Genomic DNA, 24,726 nt, shown 5'->3' with positions numbered 1-24,726 from the left:
GATTTCTTCAAGGTTCATCCAAGATCAGCTGAAAATGGTGAAGTCACCATTTTTTATAGCTGAGTAGTATTCCATTGTATATATATACCACAACTTGCTCAGCCACTCATCTGTTGCTGGACACCTGGGTTGCTTCCAGGTTTTGGCTATTACAAATTGTGCTGCTAGGAACATAAGTGTACACAGATCTTTTTGGATGGGTGTGTTGGGTTGTTCCTTAGGATATATCCCCAGGAGAGGAATTGCAGGATCATAGGGTAGGTCCATTTCTAGCCTTCTGAGAGTTCTCCAGACTGTTCTCCACAGTGGTTGGACCAATTTACATTCCCACCGGCAGTGTAGGAGGGTTCCTTTGACCCCACAACCTCTCCAGCATTTGTTGCTGTTACCTTTTCTGATGTATGACATTCTTACAGGAGTGAAGTGTTATCTCATTGTTGTCTTTATTTGCATTTCTCTGACAATCAAAGACTTGGAGCGTTTTTTTAAATGTGTTTCTCGGCCTTTTGGACCTCTTCTGTGGTGAATATTCTGTCCATGTCCTTCCCCCATTAATGGATGGGCTTATTTGCTTTTCTTCTTGTTGAGTTTGGCAAGCTCTTTATATATTTTGGTTATTAGCCTCTTGTCTGATGTATGCCATGTAAAGATCTCCCATTCTGTAAGGTGTCTCTTGGTTTGGGTAGTGGTTTCTTTTGCTGTGCAGAAGTTTTTTAACTTGATGTAGCCCTATAAGTTTATGCTTGCTTTAGTCTTCTTTGTAATTAGATTCCTTTCATTTTTTGAGGATGTCTTTATAATTTATGTGGAAAAGAGTTCTGCCGGTATTTTCCTCTAAGTATCTGATAGTTTCTGGTCTAACATCCAAGTCCTTGATCCACTTGGAATTTACTTTTGTATTTGGTGAAATATAGTGGTTCAGTTTCATTCTTCTGCATGTTTCAACCCTTTTTTTTTTTTCTAACACCATTGGTTGAAGAGACTCTGCTTTCCCCATTTAATAGTCTGGGCACCTTTGCCAAAGATTAGATGTCCATAGGTGTGGGGGCTCACTTCTGGGCTCTCAATTCTATTCCACTGGTCAGTGTGTCTATTCATGTTCTAGTACAAGCAGTTTTGATGACAATGGCCCTATAATACAATTTGAGACCTGGAGGTCTGGTGCCTCCAGTTATGTTCTTTCTTCTCAAGATTGTTTTGTCAATTCTAGGTCTTTTCTGGTTCCAGATAAAGATCTGTAGCATTTGTTCTATTCTCCTAAAAAAAAGTGGTTGGGATCTTGATGGGGATAGTATTAAATTTGTAGATGGCTCTGGGTAGTATATTTACTTTCATAATGTTAATGCTTCCAGCCCATGAACATGGAATATCTTTCTACTTCTTTGTGTCTTTTTCAATTTCCTTGAGTAGTGCTCATAATTTTGAGTATACAAGTCTTTCACTTCTTTGGTTAGGTTAATTCCTAGTTATTTTATTGTTTTGATTGCTATAGTAAAAGGAATTGATTTCTGGATTTCAACTTCTTCTAACTTACTGTTTGTATAGAGGAATGCCACTGACTTTTGAATGTTAATTTTGTAGCCTGACACCTTACTCTATTGCCTGATGATTTCCAAAAGCTTCTTGCTGGATTCCTTAGGTTTTTCCATGTATACTGTCATGTCATCTGTAAAGAAGGAGAGTTTGACTTCTTCTCTTCTACTCTGCATGCCTTTAATTCCTTGCTTCTGCCTGATTGCTATGGCAACAACTTCCAACTCTATGTTGAATAGTAATGGTGATAGTGGGCAGCCCTGTCTAGTACAGGATCTGAGGGGAAGTGCTTCCAGTTTTTCACCATTGAGTATGATGTTGGCTGTTTTTTGCTATATATAGACTCCAGTGTCTTGAGGAATTTTCCATCTATTCCCGTTTTTTGTAGTGTTTTGATCATAAAGGGATGTTGCATGTTGTCAAAGGCTTTCTCTGCATCTATTGATATGACCATATGGTTTTTGGTCTAGTTTTCGTTGATGTGGTGGATCACGCTGATTGATTTAAGTATATTAAACCAACCTTACATCCCTGGGATAAACCCCACTTGGTCATGATGAATAATCTTTTTAATATACTGCTGTATTCGGTTGGCTAGAATTTCGTTCAATATTTTAGCATCTATGTTCATCAGAGATACTGGTCTGTAGTTTTCTTTTTTGGTTGTGTCCCTGTCTGCTTTTGGTATCAAAGTGATGTTGGCTTCACAGAACCTGGAAGGGAGTGTTCCAGTGTCCTCAATCTCCTGGAAGACTTTTAAAAGTAGAGGTATTAGTTCTTTTTTGAAGGTTTTATAGTATTCATTTGTAAAACCATCTGGTCCAGGACATTTATTCTTGGGAAGATTTTTGATAACTGTTTCAATTTCATTAGCTGTGACGGGCCTGTTCATGTTATCTAGTTTCTCTTTACTTAATTTTGGAAGTTTGCAGGTATCTAGGAAATCGTCCATTTCTTCCAGGTTCTCTAGCTTGGTGGCATATATTTGTTCATAGAAGCCTTGCATGATATGTTGAATTTCTGCGGTGTCTGTTGTGATATCTCCTCTTTCATTTATGATCCCTTTTTTGTTTTGTGAGTCTGGCTAAATGTTTGTTGATTTTCTTAACTCTTTTGAAGAGCTAGCTTTTGTTGATCTTTTGTATGGTTTTTTTATTTTCAATGTTATTTATTATTTCAATGTTATTTGAATGCCCTAACTTTAGTTATTTCTGTCCTTTTGGTTGCTGTATGGTTCCTTTGTTCTTCTTCTAGGTCTTTAAGATGTGCAGTCAGGCTGTTTATTTGTGCTTTTTCTTGTTGCCTAATGTGTGCTTGTATGGCTATGAACTTCCCTCTCAGTACTGCCTTAGCTATGTCCCAAATATTTTGATAGCTTGTGTCTTCATTTTATTTATGTATTTTTAAAATATTTTATTTATTTATTAAGGAGATGCATAGGAGGAGAGAGAGAGCCAGACATCACTCTGGTACATGTGCTGCCAGGGTTGAACTCAGGACCTCATGCTTGAGAGTCCGATGCTTTATCCACTGTGCACCTCCCGGACCACTGTGTCTTCATTTTCATTGAACTCTCGAAACAGTTTGATTTCTTCCTTTATTTCTTCTTTGACCCAGTAGTTGTTAAGTAGTATACTATTGAGCTTCCACATTTTGGGACTATTACTAATCTTTTGTTGATTGTTAAGTGTTAGTTTAATTCCACTGTGGTCTGAGAAGATGCTTGGGATGATTTCAATGCTCTTGAATTTGCTGATACTGTCTTTGTGGCCTAACATATGGTCTGTCCTTGAGAATGACCCATGTGGACTTGAGTAAAGTGTGTATTCCAGTTTCTTGGGATGAATGACTCTGGAAATGTCCAATAGTTCTAATTCATCAATCTCCTCATTTAGCTCCCTCATGTCATTATTGATTTTCTGCCTGGATGATCTGTCAAATTGAGAGAGTGGGGTGTTGAAGGCCCAAACTATTAGTGTGTTGCTGTAGCTCTTTCAGTAGATGTTTGATGTATTTAGATGGCTTCTCATTGGGTGCATAGATGTTAATAATTGTTAAGTCTTCTTGATTGATTGATCCTCTGAGCATTAAGTAGTGTCCATCCCTATCTTTTTAAATTTTATTTATTTTAAAGTCTATTGTGTCAGATATGAGAATAGCTGTTCCTGCCCCTTTTTGTGGGCCATTGGCTTGTATGATAGTTTTCCATCCTTTCACTTTGAGTCTGTGTTTGACTTGTTGAAGTAGGTGGGTTCCTGTAGACAGCATATTGTTGGGTTGTGTTTTCTGATCCATCTTCTTACTCTGTGCCGTTTAATAGGTGAATTCAGGCCACTGACACTATTGATATCAAAGATTGAAGATATTTTAACGCCATTCTTGTAGATTTTTAGGGTATTCTGATAATATGGCCTATTTATGGTGGTCTATCTGTAGGAGACCTTTCAGAACTTCTTTCAGGGTAGGCTTAGTGATAGCTGGTTCTTTGAACTGTTGCTTGCCTGAGAAGGTTTTTATGCCTCCATCTAGTCTGAATGACAGTCTAGTGGGATACAGTAGTCTTGGTTGGAAACCTTTCTCATTGAGCACTGGATAGCTATCTTGGCATTCTCTTCTGGCCTGTAGTGTTTGTGTGGAGAAGTCTGCTGCTAATCTTATGGGTTTTCCTCTGTAGGTGGCTCTTTGTTTTTCTCTTGCAGCCTTCAGGATCCTTTCTTTATCCTTATTCCTTTCCATTCTAAATATGATGTGTCTTGGTGTCTTTAAGTCTGGGTTAATTCTGTTTGGGACCCTCTGGGCTTCTTGAATCTTTATGTCTTTGATGTTGTCTAGACTAGAGAAGTTCTCAGCTATTATGTCCAGAAGAATGCTTTCTTCCTCTCCCTCTCTTTCTTCCTCTGGTAAGCCAATAATGCATATGCTATTTCTTTTGATGTCATCCCATAGGACTCTGTGTTATTTTCAGTATCTCTTAATCTCTTTTGGAGAGCTCTTACTTCTTTTTTAGTTGTCTCTAATTCGTCCTCAATCTTGCTAATTCTGTCTTCAGCCTCATTGATTCTGTTCTATCTCCCCTCTACTGTGTTCTGGAGTTCATCTATTTTGTTACCCTGTTCTGATACTGTTTTAGCTTGTTCAGCTATTTGTGGTCTTAGCTCAGCTATTTCAACTTTCAGCTCTCTAATAACCTTGAGATACTTAGTATTTTCTTCCAGAGTCTCATTGGTTGTTTCTGCATGACAGTTCAAACTCTTTACTCACTCCTGTAGTTATTTCCTTAACTGGTGTTTGGATGTTGACCTCATTATTTTGTGCTTCAACCTTTGGGGGCCTTTTAGCTGGACTCTTGTCCTGGCTCATTTCTCCAATATTTCCTCTTGTTGGTTTAACCATTGTATATAGGATGTTATGAGGTCCCTCTCTCAGTTCTTTTCAAATTACTGATCACCCTTGCCTGGATTGACTTGTGTCTTAGTAAAGTAATTAAAGGGTTCACAGTTGTGGAAATTGACAGTTGTTTTAGTAGTATTTTAATCCCTGAGTTGGAGCTCTTTGGCTTAAAAGCCTCTTTAGTTCTTTTTCTTCGCTATGGGAACCTGAGGGCTTTTAAACTATAAGTAGGCTTCTTAGCTTAATCACTGACTGCTGACCAAGAAATAAAGTAGGGTAGAACAGAGATAATCTAGTGGTTATATAAAGTGACTCACAGCCCCACAGTTAGACCACTGAGGTGTAGATCTTCTCCTGAGTTTCCTGGTTAGTTCTCTGTCCCCTGGTGTCAGCACAGGGCCTCCCCCCTGCTGCTGCAGCTTCCAAGGGCAGTAGCAGTGGAGACCCACAGTTACATTTGGTGAGTCTTTGAGTAGTCCATTCCTCCCTTCAGCCGTCTGTCTTTCTGTTGGAGAAACAGCGTGGAGGTGGTGTCTCAGCTGGTAAACTGCCGGGTTGTTACCAGCCACTTAATCTCTCCCTAGGCTCCTCTCTGTCCACCAGCAACACGTGTTTGCACTCACTGGTGATTTGATGTGTTCCTGAAGTTGTTCTGCCTTGTTGCAGTCCCAGGTGTTTTCCTTTGGTATTCCTAGTTGACCCAGGAGAGGAGAGAGACACAGCTGCTGCTGCTCCGTAGACCCACCTCCAGAAGTCAGGAATTTTCTTTTTTGTCAGCTTTTCTAGTCATTAAATGTCTTATATGTACATTGACCTTTTATGTCAGTGGCTTTCTGAAAGGATTGAGTGAGATAAGTGTGCTATTTCAGGAATTAGAGACGTCTAATTTCTTTCTGATAAGATTCTTTTGGTTTTTAAACTGTTCAAACTGTTGTGGATTCTAAGACAAAGAGTATATAATTAAAATAAGGAATTTTAATATAGTTTTCTTATTTCTTGCAGACATTTAGATCATCATAAACTGTGGGATCCCAACGAATTTGCAGTTCACTGCTTTAAAATTATAATGTATTCCATTCAGGTAATATTTGCTTAACTATTTTGAGTAATTTTGCTTCTAGTTGATACAGATGCCATGAAATAGAGATTGTAGGGTATAAAACATTTTCTTAAAACTAGATATTCGCCTCATTTATTATTTCTGTTTGCCACTAATTTTATTGCTCGCAATATGAAAATATATTTACTACAAAGTGCAATGTGATTGTGCTCTAATTGAGTAAGTATTTTTGTGCAGTTATATTTCAGTGATACACTGCTATTACAGTTGACAGTGGTTACATATACCTGGAATATGTAATAAGTAGTTTTCACTGGGTAGTTCCTATATGAAAATGTACTAAATCCTTTATCTTGTTGGCTTGCTTTCTGGTGTACTTGAGCTTCATGCCTATGTGCAGTTCAGCTGCCACTGTTGGATTGATTTTCTTTCTTCTTTACAATTAAGAAAGCGATAGAGAAGAGGGAGAACATGGTAGAGAAGGAGAATAGACCTGATAGCTCCTGTGTGTGGCGCTTTGGTCTAACTCTGCAGACTCAGACGCAGGTCCTGGTACATGGCAAAGAGCGTGATCGTGACAGTGACATCTCCCTGTCCCTGTTAGTTTTTATAGGACTTTTTCCTTTTCCCTTTTTATTTTATTGCACTTTTTGCTACCACTACCTTAACACTGGCTTACATATTTCTAAGATTTCCTAGGTATGGCTTCACTCTCATCAAGGTGTATACTCTCATCAAGTAGACTCACTCTCCTCAAGTATACCCACCACCGAAGTCATTTGGCACACACACAGGCAGCAATAACCAACACAGTTCCCACTAAGTTCAAGGAAAATTTTCATGACTAGATGTTTTGCAGGTCTGTTTGTGGTAATGATCTATATCCCCATATAAGCGAAACGAGCTGGTAGCTATCTTTCCCCTCGACTTACCTAACAGCACAGTCACCTCTAACTCCATCCATTCTGTCTCACGAGGAGATACTGCTGAAGGCCCTTACCTTGGTTTTTCTCAAGATCTCAGCAGACCCAGTTGGTAACTCAAGTGGAATTTTTAAAGCCTGGATGTTACATCCTACATGTGCTATCTAGTAGTTGCATGAATTTGGGCAAAAATTCAGTCTTTCTGAACTGTAATTTCTTCATCTCTGAAAAGAAAAATACTGATAAAGCATGTGTGCCCAGACTTTGCCGACAATCCAGTAGGACTCCATTAATTTAATTCTTCTTACTGTTTTCACCATTTTATAGGTCAAAAAACTGTCTTTTTGGAGGTGTGAGGAGCCTCACTCAAGTGCACACAATTTGAAAATCAAGTGAAGATTCAGCCTAGCCTTTCTATTTTAGAACTCAAGTTTTAAATTAACCATAACAACCTAGCATAATTTAGGTTTTTCAGTAAATAACAGTTAAATATAAAATTTGTTTGGGCATAAAAGGGAAGCTAAAATATTTCCTAGTTTAGCCAGTATTTAGTATCCTATACGTTTTAGATGTGAAACAGAATAATTATACAGAGATGGTGGTGCAGGGCGTTGAATCTGAGGCTTTGGAGTCCTCAGGCATGAGAACTTTCTGGCATGTTCTGTCTATTACACAGAACAGTGTATTTTAATGACTACTTTTAGTTTTTATTTTCTTCTTTCAAGCCACGTTTTCTGTTTGTGTGAGTGCTGTTCAGCTATGATTCATGGCTGTGCCAGGGATTAGGATCTTGGGAGCCTCAGGTATGAAAGCCTTTCCATAGCCATCACCTTAGACTTCCCGGGCAGAGCTATGGCCACCTAGTCACAGAAAGTTGGCTCTCCTCCAGAACACAAATGTCACAATAAAATGACTCAGCAAATGTTATCAGAAAACTGCTGGGATTTCTGATAAAGAAAGGAAGTAGCACTCGGAAGCGTATTGATTGACTACAGACAGCTGGATGTTTGGTAAGCAGAAAGGCAGGGAGAGAGACACTCCAGCAGAAAAGCAGCGATGCTTTGCTAACCAGTGGGCACCAGGTTTGCATTTACCTCACATCCGCGTGGCAGAGTTAAGAGGCCTGCGGGGAACCCCCAAGTGGCTTAAGAAAAAGGAGTATGAGAGGGCTGCTCAGAGCTGTGAAAACCACAGGCTCTTTCTTGAGTGAAGCCCAGAGAGCCAGGCAGGAGCCCTCCAGGGAGTTGAACTGTTGCCCTTACAGCAGCCAGGAAGCCTGCCACACTCTGTGGGGTCAGGCCGCTCTGCAGGTAAGGAAGTGACTGACTTCACCGCAGAGTTCCCACAGTCTAGGAAGAGGAGAAGGTCTGAGGCCCACCCCCCCACCCCCCACGGTTCTGTTGAAAGGACATCCCATGCCATAATGCTACGTCAGTTATTCAAAAAACGCTCCCCTGCCTGCCAAAACTCACGTACGAAACAGAACCCGGCACCGTCTGCTGCCAACAAGAGAAACCCAAGCAAATGGTAAAACTAGGAAGATGCTGGTGACCACCAGAAGCTTAAGAATGTCACTCAAGAAGAGACAGAGAAAGAATTTAGGGAATCTAATATCAGGAAATCTGAAGAAATTCAAAGCTCTCAATTTAATGGGAAGATATAGATTATGAAAGGAATCCATGACTTCACAGAGTCACTCGATAGTAAAATGGAAACCCAGAACACAGTGCTGGGGTGTGGAGGACCCTTTGAATAGATTTGCAGTCTCCAGTAGTGAGTCAGGGAAGTCGACTTCGCTCATGTAGAGGAAAAACGTCAGAAATGAAGGCGCACCTACCAGCTTCACTCTGACTTGAGAGTAGAAGGGGAGCCATAGAGGCCAGGAGAGGCCGGGGTGGTATAGTCACATTTTAAAAAGACAACAGCTGTCAGCCATGCATCCTTTACCCGATAAGGCTATCATTCAGATATGAACGGCATATCTGATCAGAGCAGCACCAGCCATACAGAAATGAAAGGAGTTTGCTTTCAAGGGTCACTGAAAAAAGAGCTACAGAGAAAGAAAGAAAAGCTTTACCTCTGAGCAACGTGGTAGACAGTCAGAACAGAGCCAGAACCACAGAATTAGGAGAGAATTTCAAGTATGAAGGGGCATAGAGAAGCAGGAGATGCTTGGTAAGCCAAGAAGAGTGAGAAGAGAACAGTTCTTAAAATAGACATTCTTTTTTTTTTAAAATATTTATTTTATTTATTTATTCCCTTTTGTTGCCCTTGTTGTTTTATTGTTGTAGTTATTATTGTTGTTGTCGTTGTTGGATAGGACAGAGAGAAATGGAGAGAGGAGGGGAAGACAGAGAGGAGGAGAGAAAGACAGACACCCGCAGACCTGCTTCACCGCCTGTGAAGCGGCTCCCCCGCCGGTGGGGAGCCGGGGTTCGAACCGGGATCCTTATGCCGGTCCTTGTGTTTTGCGCCACCTGCGCTTAACCCGCTGCGCTACAGCCCGATTCCCAAAATAGACATTCTTGGCGCTGGTGTACCAGACAAAGCATCCACATTACCATCCCAAAGGACTTGGTTCAAGTCCCTGCTCCCCACCTGCAGGGGGAAGCTTCCTGAGCTGTGAAGGAGGTCTGTAGATGACTCTCTTTCTCCTTCTCTATCAGGTCCACCCCTCTCAGATTTTCCTTTTCTGCCCTATCAAATAAAATCAAATAAAATAGAAAGGGAATTTTAAAAAAGAAAGAAAAACTGGCCACCAGCAGCAAAGGAGTGATAGTGCTGGCACCAAGCCTCCACTGACAGCCTGGTGGCAGTAAAATAATAAAAATAATAATAATAATAAGTGCTCGTAGATATTAACCTTTATCTCTATGTGTATATAAATTTCTATATAATACCTTTCTGTATAACACAGTCATATGCGTACAGTCCTCTGTCTTTAAATGAGCCCGGGGTGGCCAGGAGAGGACAGGGAACTGTGAGGTGGTTGTGGTGTGGAGCTATACCCTTGTGGTCTTATGGTCTGGTGAACCGTTATCAAAGAGCTAAGGAAAGAACTGTAAAGCCAATGCGGCCTTATGTTCTCTCTCTGGCCCTCCACCACGGTTCTTAACGACACTTTTAGTCCGTAACTTGAACACCATTTTCCTGCGTTGAGACACTTGAAATGTCACATGAGTTTTCATTCTTAGGAATCCAGCATAAGCATTTGAAGGTTAATAATACCTCTCTTTCTCCTTCCCCTCCTCTCTCCCTCCTCCTCCTTCTTTCTCTCTCTCTGTCTCTCTCTCTCTCCTCTCTTCTCTCTCTCTCTCTCTCTCTCTCGCTCTTCCATCCTCTCCCATCCATTTAGGCTCAGTATTCTCATCATGTGATCCAAGAGATCCTCGGACACCTTGATGCTCGTAAAAAAGACTCTCCAAGGGTTCGGGCAGGTATCATTCAGGTTCTGTTAGAAGCTGTTGCCATTGCTGCTAAAGGCTCCATAGGTGAGTTCCAGTACAAAGAAGAAGACCATGTGTTTTGAAGTGGTTCTGTTAGGTGAACGTGATAGCCACTGCACTACAGAACATACTGAAGTGGCTTTGAGCGGCCTTTCATAGTGTACAGACAATGAAGTTTAGTGACTCCCAGTATTTCAGAAATGTTTCACTGATTCTCATCTTTTCAGCTGTACTATAGCTTCTCTTGGAATTTTACGTTAATGGGATTATTCTTTCTGTGTTCAGTACACAGCTAAGCATTTTCACCAGTCTCTTCTCCTCAGCATCCTTCATCCAGTAAAGATTTCTAAACTTCTAAATTCTCAATTTCTAGACATTTTTGAGTGTAGGTACAAGAAATACATTTTCTTTGAATTAGACAACTCTGCCGGGCACTATAATTCAGAGGAGTCTCTGATCATCGTTTTCAGGGCTTGATTTTTTGCTTTGTTTTCTAACCAGAGCACTGATGAGCTCTGGCTTGTAGTAATGGACTGAACCTGGCACCAGAGTCCCTTTGCATAATCATTATGCTCTCTACCCTGCTGGTCACAGTTTTCACAAGAAAACTGGGTTTCAGACAAGGAGAAAAAATAGACTATGAGAATATAAACGTTACGTAACTTACTGGGCCAGAATGTACAGTGCATGGTGGAAGAAGTCGCAGACATGTAGCCAGATAGATCACGACTGTACGTGCCTCACTCATCCCACTATAAAGACTTGTGACGACTTGCTACCATCTTGTCCAGAGATGTGCAGAGGGAATGTTGCTTGGCCACGTGCACAGCTCAGCTCCTGCGCACGTCCCACTGCACTGAGGGAAGCTTCTGACGTAGTCTCTCACTCTTGCTTGCTCTCAAGTCTCTTGTCTTTAAAAAAAAAAAAAAAGGAGTAGGGTAGTAGCACAGCAGGTTAAGTGCACATGATGCCAAGTATAAGGACAGGCGTAAGGATCCCGGTTCAGCCCCCGGATCCCCACCTGCAGGGGGGAGTCACTTCACAGGCAGTGAAGCAGGTCTGCAGGTGTCTATCTTTCTCTCCCCCTCTCTGTCTTACCCTCCTCTCCATTTCTCTCTATCCTATCCAACAGTGACGACAGAAATAAAACAACAAGGGCAACGAAAAGGAATAAATAAATAAATAAATACAAGAGTTCAACAGTGCTCTGGTATCTCTCTCTCTTCCCTTTCCTTCTCTGTACCTCACTCATTAAAATACAAACATTAAAGAAAAGCCATGGTATTTTACCAATAATTGATAAGGAGGAGGATTTTGGCCATTATCTTTGCTTCCACATCTAAGTAAAAGTAGCCTAGCTAGAACATAAGAGCATCCCATTCCGTTTCTAATCCTAGTGCCCATTTGGGTATTGATTTCGATTGCTCATTTCATAAGATGATGGCTGGCTATTTCCTTGGAAAATCATTTGATTTGACACGTGAAATAGAACACCTCAGTACATCAGTCTGTTAACCTACTGTACTCAGAGGTCACTGAGTTGAGCAAGGTTGTTGACACTGGGCTACAGAGTCCCAGCTCCCTGTGGTGAGTGCCTGCAGGACGCTCCCACTGAGGAGGAGGCGCCTTCCCACCCTCTCCACTGGCCCCTCCCTTCTTCTCCAGAAGCTCTTGCTTTGGAGCACCACATCTCACCTAGTCCCAAGTGCCACTATGTCTCCCCTGTTAGTCCTTGTTTCTTCAGGGAGACTGAGCCATGCGCTGCGTGTCAAAGACTCAGCCAGATTCTGCGCATTTAAAAAATACTTGCACATGGCCGCCTGCTGCAGCAGGGGCTGCCGCGGAGAGCAGGAGAGAAGAGGCGGGTAGGTGGCTCACTGACTTTAAGTCTTTCTGCCTAAAAGCATTAGGTCCTGAGCTCCAGGCTCACTGCCAGAATGATGCTCTGCCCTCCCCCCCCCCCCGCCTCCTCTTTCTGTCAACAAGTAAAGAAATATTTAAACTTAGAAAAAGACTTTATAAAAGCGAGTCGGAGGCAGGACTATAAAGGCACTGGTCAGAATACACTGTGACAGAAGCCCAGTGGAAAAGCTCGCTTAGTCAGAGCACTGCTGTGCCTGTGCCCAGCCCAGGTTGGAGCTCGGCGCCCTCTGCACTGACGAAAGCAGAGGCACTGTGGTCTCTTCACTCTCTGCCTCTGTCTGTCTCTGTTTAAGAGAGAGACAGAGAATGTGTGTTGAGAGAAATGGGCACAATATTTGTAGGAGTAGAAGCAGAAAGCACTTTAGTTGATCTGAATCTCATAAATCACCCGTTTTTCATGTAATAAAGGAGATGGCAGATTCTTTCTTCAGTTTTAATAGCAATTGCCAATTCGGCAACAAGCTACGTTGCCACAATTATATGGCTTCTGACACAGCCCTCAAGTTAAACACTGCTCAGTACACTGACTTTAAAAAGATAAGTAGAAAGTTTGGGGTAATTTTCCTATACGTAGACAGCAGGTTGCTGGTAAGCGCAGTGCCCCACAGCTGTGTGCGGCAACAGGCCGGAGGCGTTCTTGTCTCTCTGTTCCTCCTGTACTTCCACAAAGTGGGGCCATTCACTGTCCAGTGACGAGAAAGTGTCAGTTGAGAAGCGTGAGAATGGGTTTTGAGAACACCACCCAGTGTGTCCACTGGCGTCACTGCCCGTGTGCCCACAGGACCCACAGTGTTGGAAGTCTTCAACACTCTGCTGAAGCACCTGCGTCTCAGTGTCGAGCTGGAAGCCAGCGACTCCCAGGCGCCTGCTGGGGGCAGCTCCAGCCTAAGGACAAGCTCCAGAGACAGTGATGAGAAGATCGTGCAGAATGCCATCATCCAAACTATAGGTAAGTACATTTGACTTTTTGTTGTTGTTGTTAAGCTTCTAATTATTTTTTTGGGGGGGTGGGGATTAGTGGTTTACAGTAAATACAGATGTAGATCCAAGGGTAAAAGTTCTCAGTGTTCTCCCAGACACTGTCACCCACCCAGCCTAGATCCTCCTCCATCATTATGTACCGGAGCCTGGACCCTCAGCCCCACCCCCGCTGAGTCCTGTGTTCTGACGCAGTGTACCAAGCCCAGTCCAAGTAATACTTTGTGCTTGACTTTTCAAGAACTATTATCTAAAATAGTGATTTTAAAGAGGCTCTGATAGGGCAGGGGTAGATAGCATAATGGTTCTGCAAAGAGACTCTTTTGCCTGAGGCTCTAAGATCCCAGGTTCAATTCCCCTACACCACCATAAACCAGAACTGAGCAGTGGTCTGGTAAAATAAAACTTAACCCTTAGAATATATTAGTCAAAGCTAATAACTTGGACATTAAGAAAATAGATTTTGAAAGCAAGCCCCAAAGTAGGACAGATAACACCGTATACACCCTTTGACCAGATTCATGGGTCATTAGTATGTTATGCCATGTGCGTAGTCATCTGCGTGTATGCCCATGTGCTGTGTGCATATATGTGTGAGTGCACATATCTGCACGCATACACACACAGACTGCTTCCACATACTTTTTCTTTTTGGCCAGAGTCCCACTCAGCTCTTTCTATTGGTGGTACTGAGAATTTAACCTGGGACGCCTAGCATGCAGGTCTTGTATGCTACTGCTTCTCTCTCTCCGTGGACACAAATTTTCCTTAACCTACTGGATAATTAGTGGATATAGATCTTGACTCTATCAAAGTCCTGATTTTCTTTTTTTTTTTTTAATTATCATTATTTAGTAGATAGTGACAGCCAGAAATCAAGAGGGGAGGGGATGATATATGGAGAGAGAGAGAGAGAGTAATAGTTTAATAGTTTGTGCTTCACCGCTTGTGAAGCTTTCCCCCTTCAGGTGGAGACCAGGGGCTTGAACCCAGGTCCTTGTGCACTGTGACATGTGTGCTCAAGCAGGTGCGCCACTGCCTGCCCCCCATCCTATTTTTCCAGTGAATGAACACTTTTTCTCGTATGATCAGAGTGCAGGTATTAATATCAGGAATCAGTGCCACATTCAGCAGAGATGCAGTACTTGAATTTATCAGACACATTTCAGTTTTGTCATTCGACCTATAGCAGTATCTGTGTTTTCCTCAGATCTAGGTATCAGCGAGAATAGCATATGCAGTCATGTGTTGGCATTCTTCATGTTGCTTTGGCCCCGTTCCCCCGACCTCTGAGAGAAATGGTTTGGCCCTTGCTAGTTTCACACCCGTCTTTCTCCCCACCCCGTATGCTAAGGACGGGCAGAGTCCTAGCAGCAGCAGCGGAGAGAGGATGATGGGGGAAGCACATGGTGTGGTGATTTGCCCGTTCGTGAATAAAGATTAAACTGCAGCTTCTCAGCCCAGCCGTGTGTCCCCGAGTCTGTCTCTGTCTACCGCCGCAAAGCTAGCCCGGCCAGCTGGAGCCTCCGAAACATTAACAACAATCATAGACCTGCAACTTTTTTTTTTTTTTATTCTTCTAGCGTAGACGACTTAATCACTTACGAAGGGCACGTTTTTCTGACAGAATGTCCTGTCACCCGTCTATTTAACAGAAATTTGCTCATCTTGGTTTTTCTCTCGGTTGCCTCGTGATTTGATCCAGCTTGCGTGTTCCTGGCTGCATAGTACTCAAGTGCCGGTATTCTTCTACAAGCCCCTGCTCCCTCCTTTGCGTGCAGGGCTCCAGACACCTGTCTGCTTCTATGGATCGGAACTCTCGCATTTATCAATCTGCGCTTCAGAATTCATTCTGCTTGTGACTATCACCGCGTCTCTGTCTCCGAACTCTCGCATTTATCAATCCGCGCTTCAGAATTCATTCTGTGCTTGTAACTATCACCGTGTCTCTGTCTCCGACTGTCCCCGGTTTGGTCAGTGGGAACTCCTGTTTTCTCTGTCTTTACAATAGCTTCTCGTTCGTTTTTCCTTTTGAGTAAAGCTTTACTCCTAGCTTGTTACAAACTGACTTGAGACTTAACTGCCTTGGCCCTGGTATCAGTTACTCCCCCAGTGGTCTGTGGGTCTTTTTTCCAAATATGGAATGGAATGGTATTAAAGACAAACTCTGCGCGTTATTGCTTTGGGCTACAGAAGATGTGTGTGTGTGTGTGTGTGTATTTAATCCAGGCATGTGTGTGTGTGTATGTGTGTGTGTGTATGTATTTAACCCAGGCGTGTGTGTGTATGTGTATTTAATCCAGGCGTGTGTGTGTATGTGTATTTAATCCAGGCGTGTGTGTGTGTGTGTGTGTGTGTGTGTGTGTATTTAATCCAGGCGTCAAAGTATTAAACAAGCTCTTTGATAAGAATCCTGAGAATTTTCTGGAGATATAAAATGATAAGATTTTAAATTAAACCAAGTAAATGCCTTTTCTCCTTCTAACCTTTCCCTCCCAGTCCCTTCTTTAGAGTAGGTAGATGACATGTTAATGTAAGCGCACAGCTGCTATCATAGTGTCATAATGCAGTTGTATTCTTGAGGTGTTCAGTGCCTAATTTCCAATGGTTTTGATATGACTCGGAGCAGAATCATACGTGAATTTATTCTGATGCTCATACCGCTGCCTTTTATCTGGATCACTTCCCATCTGTGGGTATTTATTTACAATTCCCTTTGGAATGTTTAAGAAAGTTTATCTTTGTCATCATGTTCTGCATACATTCATTTTACACTGGCAGTCAGTATGTAGTGTGTGTGTGTGTGTGTGTGTGTGTGTGTATCTCCAGCCTAATCTGAACCTGTGATACTTGTGACTCTCACTTAAAGGAGATCTAGCTGATCTGCTAACTGGTGTCTTTATTTACTGAGGTGCGGCTCATGATGGGCAGAGAAACTGTCTTCCTGAGAGCAAAGACTCAGGCCTGTCTTTTTCAGTAAACTATAACACAGATTAAGTACTTAGGACTTTGGGAGTGACTGAAAAGACAGTGTTACCATGGAATCTAAATAGTACAGACATTAAAGCCGTTTAAAATAAGTAAGACCTTGTAAGAACTATGGTGGTTATCACTGGAGAGGGTGTTTACTGTGTGGAACTGTATTCTTACAGTCCTGTGAACTGCTACTAATTACAAGTTAATAAAATAAAAATAAGTAATGCATGTGTTTTTTTATTAGTGATTTCATGATTAACCAGATTACAGGGCAAGAGGGGTACAATTCCCACCACCAGAGTTCTGCAGCCCATCCCCTCCATTGGAAACTTCCCTATTCTTTATCCCTCTGGGAGTCTGGACCAAAGATCTTTATGGGGTGTAGGCAGTGGGAGTTGTTGTTTATGTAATTGTTTCTCTGCTCGACATGAGCATTGGGTAAATCCACACTCCCAGCCTGTTTCTGTCTTTCCCTATGGGGCAGGGCTCTGCGGAGGTGGGATTCCAGGACACATTGGTGAGGTTGTCTGCCTAGGGAAGTCAGGATGGTATCATGGTAGCATCTGCAACTTGGTGGCTGAAAAGTGGTAAGATGTAAAGTAGAACAAGTTGTTTAATAATCAAGAACCTAAAGGTTCTTGGAACTAAGGGTCTTCCTGTGGGAAGAAGCTAGGATGTCTCTTAGATATAGTCTTAAGGGACCCATGACTTAGTAATTTTTGCCTCAGCCTGACTGCTAACATGCAGGTGGGCTAAAAGTGTCATCTGGGAAGATGGCGTCAGAGTTGAGGGTACATCTTTTTAAAAAACAAAACAATTAGTACCAATTTATATGAAACTTAACTTTTACTGTGACTCATTTTTTGACTTGATTTTCTGTGATGTCTTAAGAATATATGTTAAAGTAGCTAATTGACTTCACAGAATTTTAATTGCTCTATTGGCTTCTAATTAATTGTGTTACTATTTCACATGTTGGAACCATTATGTTCTCGTTATAATTTTAGAACAGAAAGTTGGTATCTGTTTCTTAATTTTTTAAATTTTTATTTATTGCCTTTTGTTGCCCTTGTTGTTTTATTGTTGTAATTATTATCGTTGTTGCTGTTGATGTCGTCGCTGTTGGATAGGACAGAAATGGAGAGAGGAGGGGAAGACAGAGAGGGGGGAGAAAGAGAGACACCCGCAGACCTGCTTCACCGCCTGTGAAGCGACTCCCCTGCAGAAGGGGAGCTGGGGGCTCAAATCAGGATCCTTAACGCCGGTCCTTGCGCTTTGTGCCACGTGCGCTTAACCCGCTGCGCTACCGCCAAACTCCTGGTATCTGTTTCTTTATAGTGATTCAGACTATAGGCTGGGGTTGGAGAGAAGAGCTTTGCCATGCATGCAGCCCACTTTCTGTTCCCAGCACCTCATGGGACAGCCTATGGGATGATGCCTTCGTCCTGTGGTGTCTCCTTTCTGTTTCTTTGTCTCTCTCTGTATCTCTGAGTGAAAATGCAGCCCCTGTTGGTAAAATAACACATGCACAGGACTTCAGCTGTGCAAAAAGAAAAAAGGAAAGAAGTCTATCTGATTTGTTGTGTAGATTTTAAAAGTACCTAATAAAAAGAAGAGATTCCTAATAGCAAGATCATGGAAATGCTTATGCCTCGACCCGGGCCTTAATATTAACTGTATAATTTTAGGTGATTGTTTTTACCTTCCTCATCCCCATTTGCACAGTAAGAAACTGAGATTAATAACACTTCCTAGGCTCCGAAGGTGGTTGTGAAGATGTAAATATAAAGTGTTTCCCACTCAGCCTATTAAAATGGCTGCCTGTGTGAGTGAGGCCCTCCTGTCAAAGGTCCGACCACCTGAAGCCAGAGCTAGACTGCACTGTGGTTCTCTGTCCCTCTTCTCTCATCCTGTCTTACTTGTAAATCTTAAAAAGCTAGAATTCATTTTCTCAAGCTATAGTATATATTCTTCGAGTGTTAGACAGGACATGTGCTTGCTGTAACTTGAGTAACGTTAAAGGCAAGAGATTACTGATCACTCAAGTATGTGATAACGGGGGTGACTTTCATCCTATGTTCAGTCAGAATGATGAAGAAAACTTGAGTTTTTATAAATAATCCTGAATTATTGAAGCTGAGTCTAATTAAAACACTAATTTATTCTTAAAGAAGTATCTTAAATGTGTATTTCTGTAATGACCATGATTTTCATTAGTAAACAAAACTGCCATGATTTGAGATCCTGGTTTCTCTAAGAAACAACAGTATTTGACGCTTGAGTATGTAATAATTATAAGTGTTGTGTCTCCTAATGCTTGTTAGTAAACCATCAAATACCATAGAAGCCGAATTTAAAATATTCTCAAAACCCAAGAGGGTATGAGAAAAAAAAAAGTGACAAGATTAATTATAATTCTGACATAAATTGAAATGTATAGTATATATATATATATATATATATTTTAGATAGGAGACACACACATATCCTACATGGGTGAGCAATGATTTCCAACTGAAACAGTAGCAGAATTTTTTTTTCTTACCTTTTTGTATAAACTTCCAAGGTCACAAGCTAGCTCACATGGTTAAATAGACATTTCACCATTCACAAGGAAACGGACTTGCTCCCTACCACCACAGGGGACGCCGTAGACCACACTAAAACTGCACAGAGTGAACCTTGGTCTCATGCATAGCACATGCATCTGAGAGAGGGAGAGGGAGAGGGAGAGAGAGAGGGAGAAGGAGAGGGAGAGGGAGGGACAGGGAGAGGGAGAGGGACAGGGAAAGGGAGAGGGAGAGGGAGAGGGAGAGGGAGGGACAGGGAGAGGTAGAGGGAGAGGGAGAGGGAGAGGGAGGGACAGGGAGAGGGAGAGGGAGAGGCAGAGGGAGAGGCAGAGGGAGAGGGAGAGGGAGAGGGAGAGAGAGATGTCTTTTTATCTGAAATACAAAGGAGTGAGGAAATCTGCCCAGTAGCCACGGAATTGAACATGTGCAAGTCCTCAGCTCTGGAAAACAAAATCAAATTTAAAAAAATCCAAATCAACTCAAAGGAATGATGGCATGTCACTGTCAAATATGTGTAGGAAACGGTAACCATTTACTGTCTCACTTAGGTGTTAGTCCATCTTGCATACTTTACAACTGATGAAAGGTTCTGACAGAGGAAGTAATATCTTAGACTTATATGTAGGCATTATTTTATCTCATACTTTATTTAAAATGGAATTTTGCTAATTTGCAAACGTTGGAGGCATTTCTGTATGCAAGCAGCAGCTCAGAAGATGAAGAGATCCAGAGGTCAGTCCCGCTCACTCTAGCAGCAAAAACAACAAAATAGCTAGGAATAAACCTAACAAAAGAAGTGAAAGTCTTGCATATTGAAAACTATGAGTCACTATTCCAGGAAATAGAAAAAGACACAAAGAAGTAGAGAGATATCACATGTTCCTGGATTGGGAATCAGAATGAATGTTCTACCTAGAGCCATATTCAATTTAATGCAACCCCCATTAAGGTCCCAACAAAAATTTTTAATAGATGAAAGATACAAAATTTTAACTGGAACCAGAAAATACTGACATTTGCCAAAGCAATCTTAAGGAAAAAAATAACAAGACTGCAGGCATCACACTCCAGATCTCAAACTGTATTATGGGGCCATTGTAATCAAAACCAAGTGGTTTTGGAACAAAAATAGACACAGTGGCCAGTAAGATAGAATTGAGAGCCCAGAAATAAGCTCTGACCTGTGGAGAACAAACTTTTGACAAGGGAGACCAAACTGTTAAGTGCAGAAAGGAGAGTCTCTTCAGCAAATGGTGTTGGGAAACTTGGGTTAAGTGTACAGAAGATTGAAACTGAACCACTACATTGCTCCGCACACAAAAGTAACCTGCAAGGGCCTGGTTGTTAGACCAGAAACTGCCAAATACCTCGAGGGAAATAACTGGCAGCACCTTTTTCATCTAAATTGTATACGCATTTTCAGTGATACAAATCTAATCGCAAGGAAGACTAAAACAAAAATAAACCATTGGAACTACATCAGATCAAACAGCTTCTGCACAGCAAGAGAAACCAGCAGCCAGAGAGCCCCCTCACAGAATGGGAGAAGATCTTTACATGCCATACACGAGACAAATGGCTAATGGTCAAAGTACATAAAGAGCTCACCAAACTCAGTCACAATAAAGCAGACGGCCCCATCCAAAAGTGGAGAGAGGATGTGAATAGAATAGTCACCAGCTCCAGAAGGCCAACAGGCATATGAATAAATGTCAGAGAACCACAAATAAGGACAATCATGAGATAGCAGGATGCCGCACGTCAGATGCGACAGCAATGGCAAAGGCTGGAGAGCTGGAAGATGTAAAGGAAAATTCCTGCACTTCTGATAGGAGTGCCAATTGGTACAAGCCCTGTGGAGAGGAGTCTGGAGAACCCTCCCAAGGCTAGATAAGGACCTACCCAATGACCAGGCAAATTCCTTTCCTGGGGATAAACCCTGAGTAATCGAATATACCCATCCAAAAAGATCTATGTATCGCCATGTTATAGCAATACAATGTCTAATAGTCCAAACCTGGAAGCAACCTAGTTGTCCAGCAACAGAGAAGTAGCTGAGAAAGTTGTAGTATATATGCATAATAGAATACTACTCAGCTAATAAAAATGAGGAATTCACTTTGCTCACCTTATCTTGTATGGATCTTGAAGGAATCATGGTAAGTGAGATAAGTCAGAAAGAGAAGGATGAATATGGGATGTCACTCATGGGCAGAAACTGGAAGAGGAGGGGGAGAGAGAGAGAGTAGAAGGGGAAACACAAAGTGGAAGTTGGGCTGGGCTTGGAGCACTGCACCTGGGCTGGGCTTGGAGCACTGCACCTGGGCTGGGCTTGGAGCACTGCACCTGGGCTGGGCTTGGAGTACTGCACCTGGGCTGGGCTTGGAGCACTGCACCTGGGCTGGGCTTGGAGCACTGCACCTGGGCTGGGCTGGGCTTGGAGTACTGCACCTGGGCTGGGCTTGGAGCACTACACCTGGGCTGGGCTTGGAGCACTACACCTGGGCTGGGCTTGGAGTACTGCACCTGGGCTGGGCTTGGAGCACTGCACCTGGGCTGGGCTTGGAGCACTGCACCTGGGCTGGGCTTGGAGCACTGCACCTGGGCTGGGCTTGGAGCACTGCACCTGGGCTGGGCTTGGAGCACTGCACCTGGGCTGGGCTTGGAGTCCTGCACCTGGGCTGGGCTTGGAGTACTGCACCTGGGCTGGGCTTGGTGTACTGCACCTGGGCTGGGCTTGGAGCACTGCACCTGGGCTGGGCTTGGAGTCCTGCACCTGGGCTGGGCTTGGAGCACTGCACCTGGGCTGGGCTTGGAGCACTGCACCTGGGCTGGGCTTGGAGCACTGCACCTGGGCTGGGCTTGGAGCACTGCACCTGGGCTGGGCTTGGAGCACTGCACCTGGGCTGGGCTTGGAGCACTGCACCAAAGTAAAGGACACCAGGCGGGGACTGGGAAGCAGGCTGTCCACTGGGGATGCGACTTTCAGTTCTTGGTGAATGATGGAGGACCTGAGCTGAGGCTGTGGGTAGTTTGTGAGTTTTTCGATGAAAATTGAGAAATTTTACATATGTATCAACAACGGCATTTACTGTAAAGCATTAATCTTGCCAGTAAAAATATAATTTGCATTATTCAGAAAAATATTGTTTGTACAGTTTATCTCAAATCTGTCTTTTTATTTTATAGGATTTTTTGGAAGTAACCTCCCAGATTACCAGAGGTCAGAAATCATGATGTTCATCATGGGCAAAGTCCCCGTGTTTGGGACCAGCACCCATACCTTGGATGTCAGCCAACTAGGGTATGCTCATGTAGTGTCCATTGACTGTCCCTCTATAAACTTGAACCTAACCCTATGTTAAAATTTCTATTAAAAGAAATCTAGAGGGCCCAGGCAGTGGCACACCTGGTTAAGTGCACACATTACAGTGCACAAGGACCTGGGTTCCAGCCCCTGGTCCCCACCTGCAGGAGGAAAGCTTCACAGACAGTGAAGTAGGGCTGCAGGTGTCTCTCTGTCTTTTTATCTACCTCTTCCCTACCAGTTTCTCTCTGTCTCTAATAAATAAATAAAATTTTTTAAAAAAAAAAAGACATCTAGAAACTGGTTTATTTTCTTAATTGTTAGGTAATAAAATTCCCTTGAAAAGCCGGCAGTTTTGTTAGGTTGCTAAAATGTTCAGTAAATTGAATCAGTGTTACATGCCTTTAAAGTCAGTTTATATTGTACCATAAGTTCTCAGTATTCCGTGTGTCTTAAATTGAATGGGTATCGAGGTTTATTTGCCCAAGCTCTGTAAAGAGTCTTAGACACACACATGCACATACACACACACATTTATGTTAAAGCTTAAAATTTCCTACAAAATACTAAAAATTAATGTTAGTATAACTGTTAATATTGACTCCTAGAATTGTAGAACTGAAAGTAATGCTGGAGGTCATATGATAGTCCTCATGTTTTAAATATTTTTAAAAATGCTAAACCTTTAGATTTTAATAGTGGTGAGTGTTTTGCTAGTTGACAAGGGAAACTGGTCTTGATTCATTGTCCTTTTCCATTTGTTAATTCCTTTTTTTGGATCATCTGTTCTTGCTATATATTACATTGATAAGCTTGTCAACTATATTTGCAGTGAATACATTCTCTAGCATATATTCTTTTTATTTGAACTAGCTGTTTGTATATTGTATGACACAATTTTAATGTTATTACATTCACAGATGTGTCCCTTTCTTCTCCTTTGAGAGCAAGTAACTTCAATTGGTTTTCAAACTTGGCATTTCCATGTAATTATGAGATCGACTTTAGAGTGTAGAGTTATGACTTACTGTTAATTTGAAAACAAGATCTGTTCCCTTCTTCCTTCCCCCTTCTCCCCCCTCGTCCTCTCCCCTACCTTATACCTCTCCCTCCTCCTCCTTAAAAAAAAAGAAAGAAAGAAAACAAGATCTATTGAGCCAAGATGAATAGAGATTTAAAATTAGTTAATCATAGTATAAATAAAGTTATGTGAGTGCTACTTATTACTGTTATTGATCATTCCATTATTTTGCATATTTTAGGGACTTGGGAACCAGGCGGATTCAGATAATGTTGCTGAGATCTTTATTGATGGTAAGGTTTTTAAGTTAAGTTGAGAAAACACCTCATTTTAAGTTACTAAAGACATGAAAAGAATAAGTTCACGTTATTCAGTTGCTCTTCCTATAAGAGAGCTATTTCCTTATCAGTCTTTCCCCTTATAGTTTATATACATAAAGTTTGTTCAAGTTTTACTTACTTTCACTTGCTTTTTTTATTAAAAATTTTTAAAAATATTTATTTATTTATTCCCTTTTTGTTGCCCTTGTTGCTTTATTGTTGTTATATTATTGATGTCATTGTTAGATAGGACAGAGAGAAATGGAGAGAGGAGGGGAAGACAGAGAGGGGGAGAGAAAGACAGACACCTGCAGACCTGCTTCACCGCCTGTGAAGCGACTCCCCTGCAGGTGGGGAGCTGGGGGCTCAAACTAGGATCCTTATGCCGGTCCTTGTGCTTGGCGCCACCTGCGCTTAACCCGCTGAGCTACCACCCGACTCCCTCACTTGCTTTTCTGTACTCTTCATATATCCTGTCATCTTACTGATCTTCACAGTGATGAAACATATTGCAGGCAGAAAGTATTGACATTTTACAAATTAAAGTTCGCCAATATTTTGAATAAAAGTGATGAGACTTAGTAGAAAACCCGGTGTGCTTTCTGTATATCATGCTATTTTTTCACATACTGATCAACTGTCTTTTTTTCTTCCTTAGCCATCTTTTTTTTTTTTCTTTTGGTTTTTTAATTTATAAAACGGAAATATCGACAAGACCATAGGATAAGAAGGGCTACAGTTCCACACAGTTCCCACCACCAGAACTCCCTATCCCATCCCCTCCCCTGATAGCTTTCCTATTCTCTATCCCTCTGGGAGTATGGACCCAGGGTCACTGTGGGATGCAGAAGGTGGAAGGTCTGGCTTCTGTAATTGCTTCCCCGCTGAACATGGGCATTGGCAGGTCGATCCATACTCCCAGTCTGCCTCTCTCTTTCCCTAGTGGGACAGGAAGCTCTGGGGAAGCGGGGCTCCAAGACACATTGGTGGGGTCGTCTGCCCAGGGATGTCAGGTTAGCATCATGGTATCACCTGGAACCTGGTGGCTGAAAAAGAGTTAAGGTATAAAGTAGAGTAAATTGTTGACTACTCATGAACCTAAAGGCAAGAATATTGCAGATGAAGATTTGGGAGCCTCCATTTTGGAACAAAGCTAGTAGTTCTATTTTAGGTCTATTCCATGGCTCTAACTAGTTTTTGCCCGAGTCTGCCAGCTAACATGCAGGTGGACCCAAGGTATCATCTGGAGAAATGGTGTCATAGTTAGAAAAAGGGCTAG

At 42.2% G+C, this 24,726-nt stretch overlaps 1 protein-coding gene across 2 annotated transcripts in view; it reads left to right on the top strand.

The window, feature by feature from the left end:
- The window catches only part of EFR3A (EFR3 homolog A), a 146,346-nt gene that overhangs the window by 94,215 nt on the left and 27,405 nt on the right, over window positions 1-24,726 (top strand). For both annotated transcript variants that reach the window (XM_060201328.1, XM_060201337.1), the window contains 5 exons: window positions 5,926-6,004; window positions 10,262-10,397; window positions 13,057-13,224; window positions 21,989-22,103; window positions 23,369-23,420. In XM_060201328.1, the coding sequence (XP_060057311.1) occupies window positions 5,926-6,004; window positions 10,262-10,397; window positions 13,057-13,224; window positions 21,989-22,103; window positions 23,369-23,420 (550 nt within the window). The remainder of the gene's footprint in view (window positions 1-5,925; window positions 6,005-10,261; window positions 10,398-13,056; window positions 13,225-21,988; window positions 22,104-23,368; window positions 23,421-24,726) is intronic.

The sequence above is a fragment of the Erinaceus europaeus genome, chromosome 1 (genome assembly GCF_950295315.1).
Source record: "Erinaceus europaeus chromosome 1, mEriEur2.1, whole genome shotgun sequence".
Lineage (NCBI taxonomy): Eukaryota > Metazoa > Chordata > Mammalia > Eulipotyphla > Erinaceidae > Erinaceus > Erinaceus europaeus.
The sequence above is the reverse complement of the archived record's forward strand: the minus strand, read 5'-3'. Positions and strand labels throughout refer to the sequence as shown.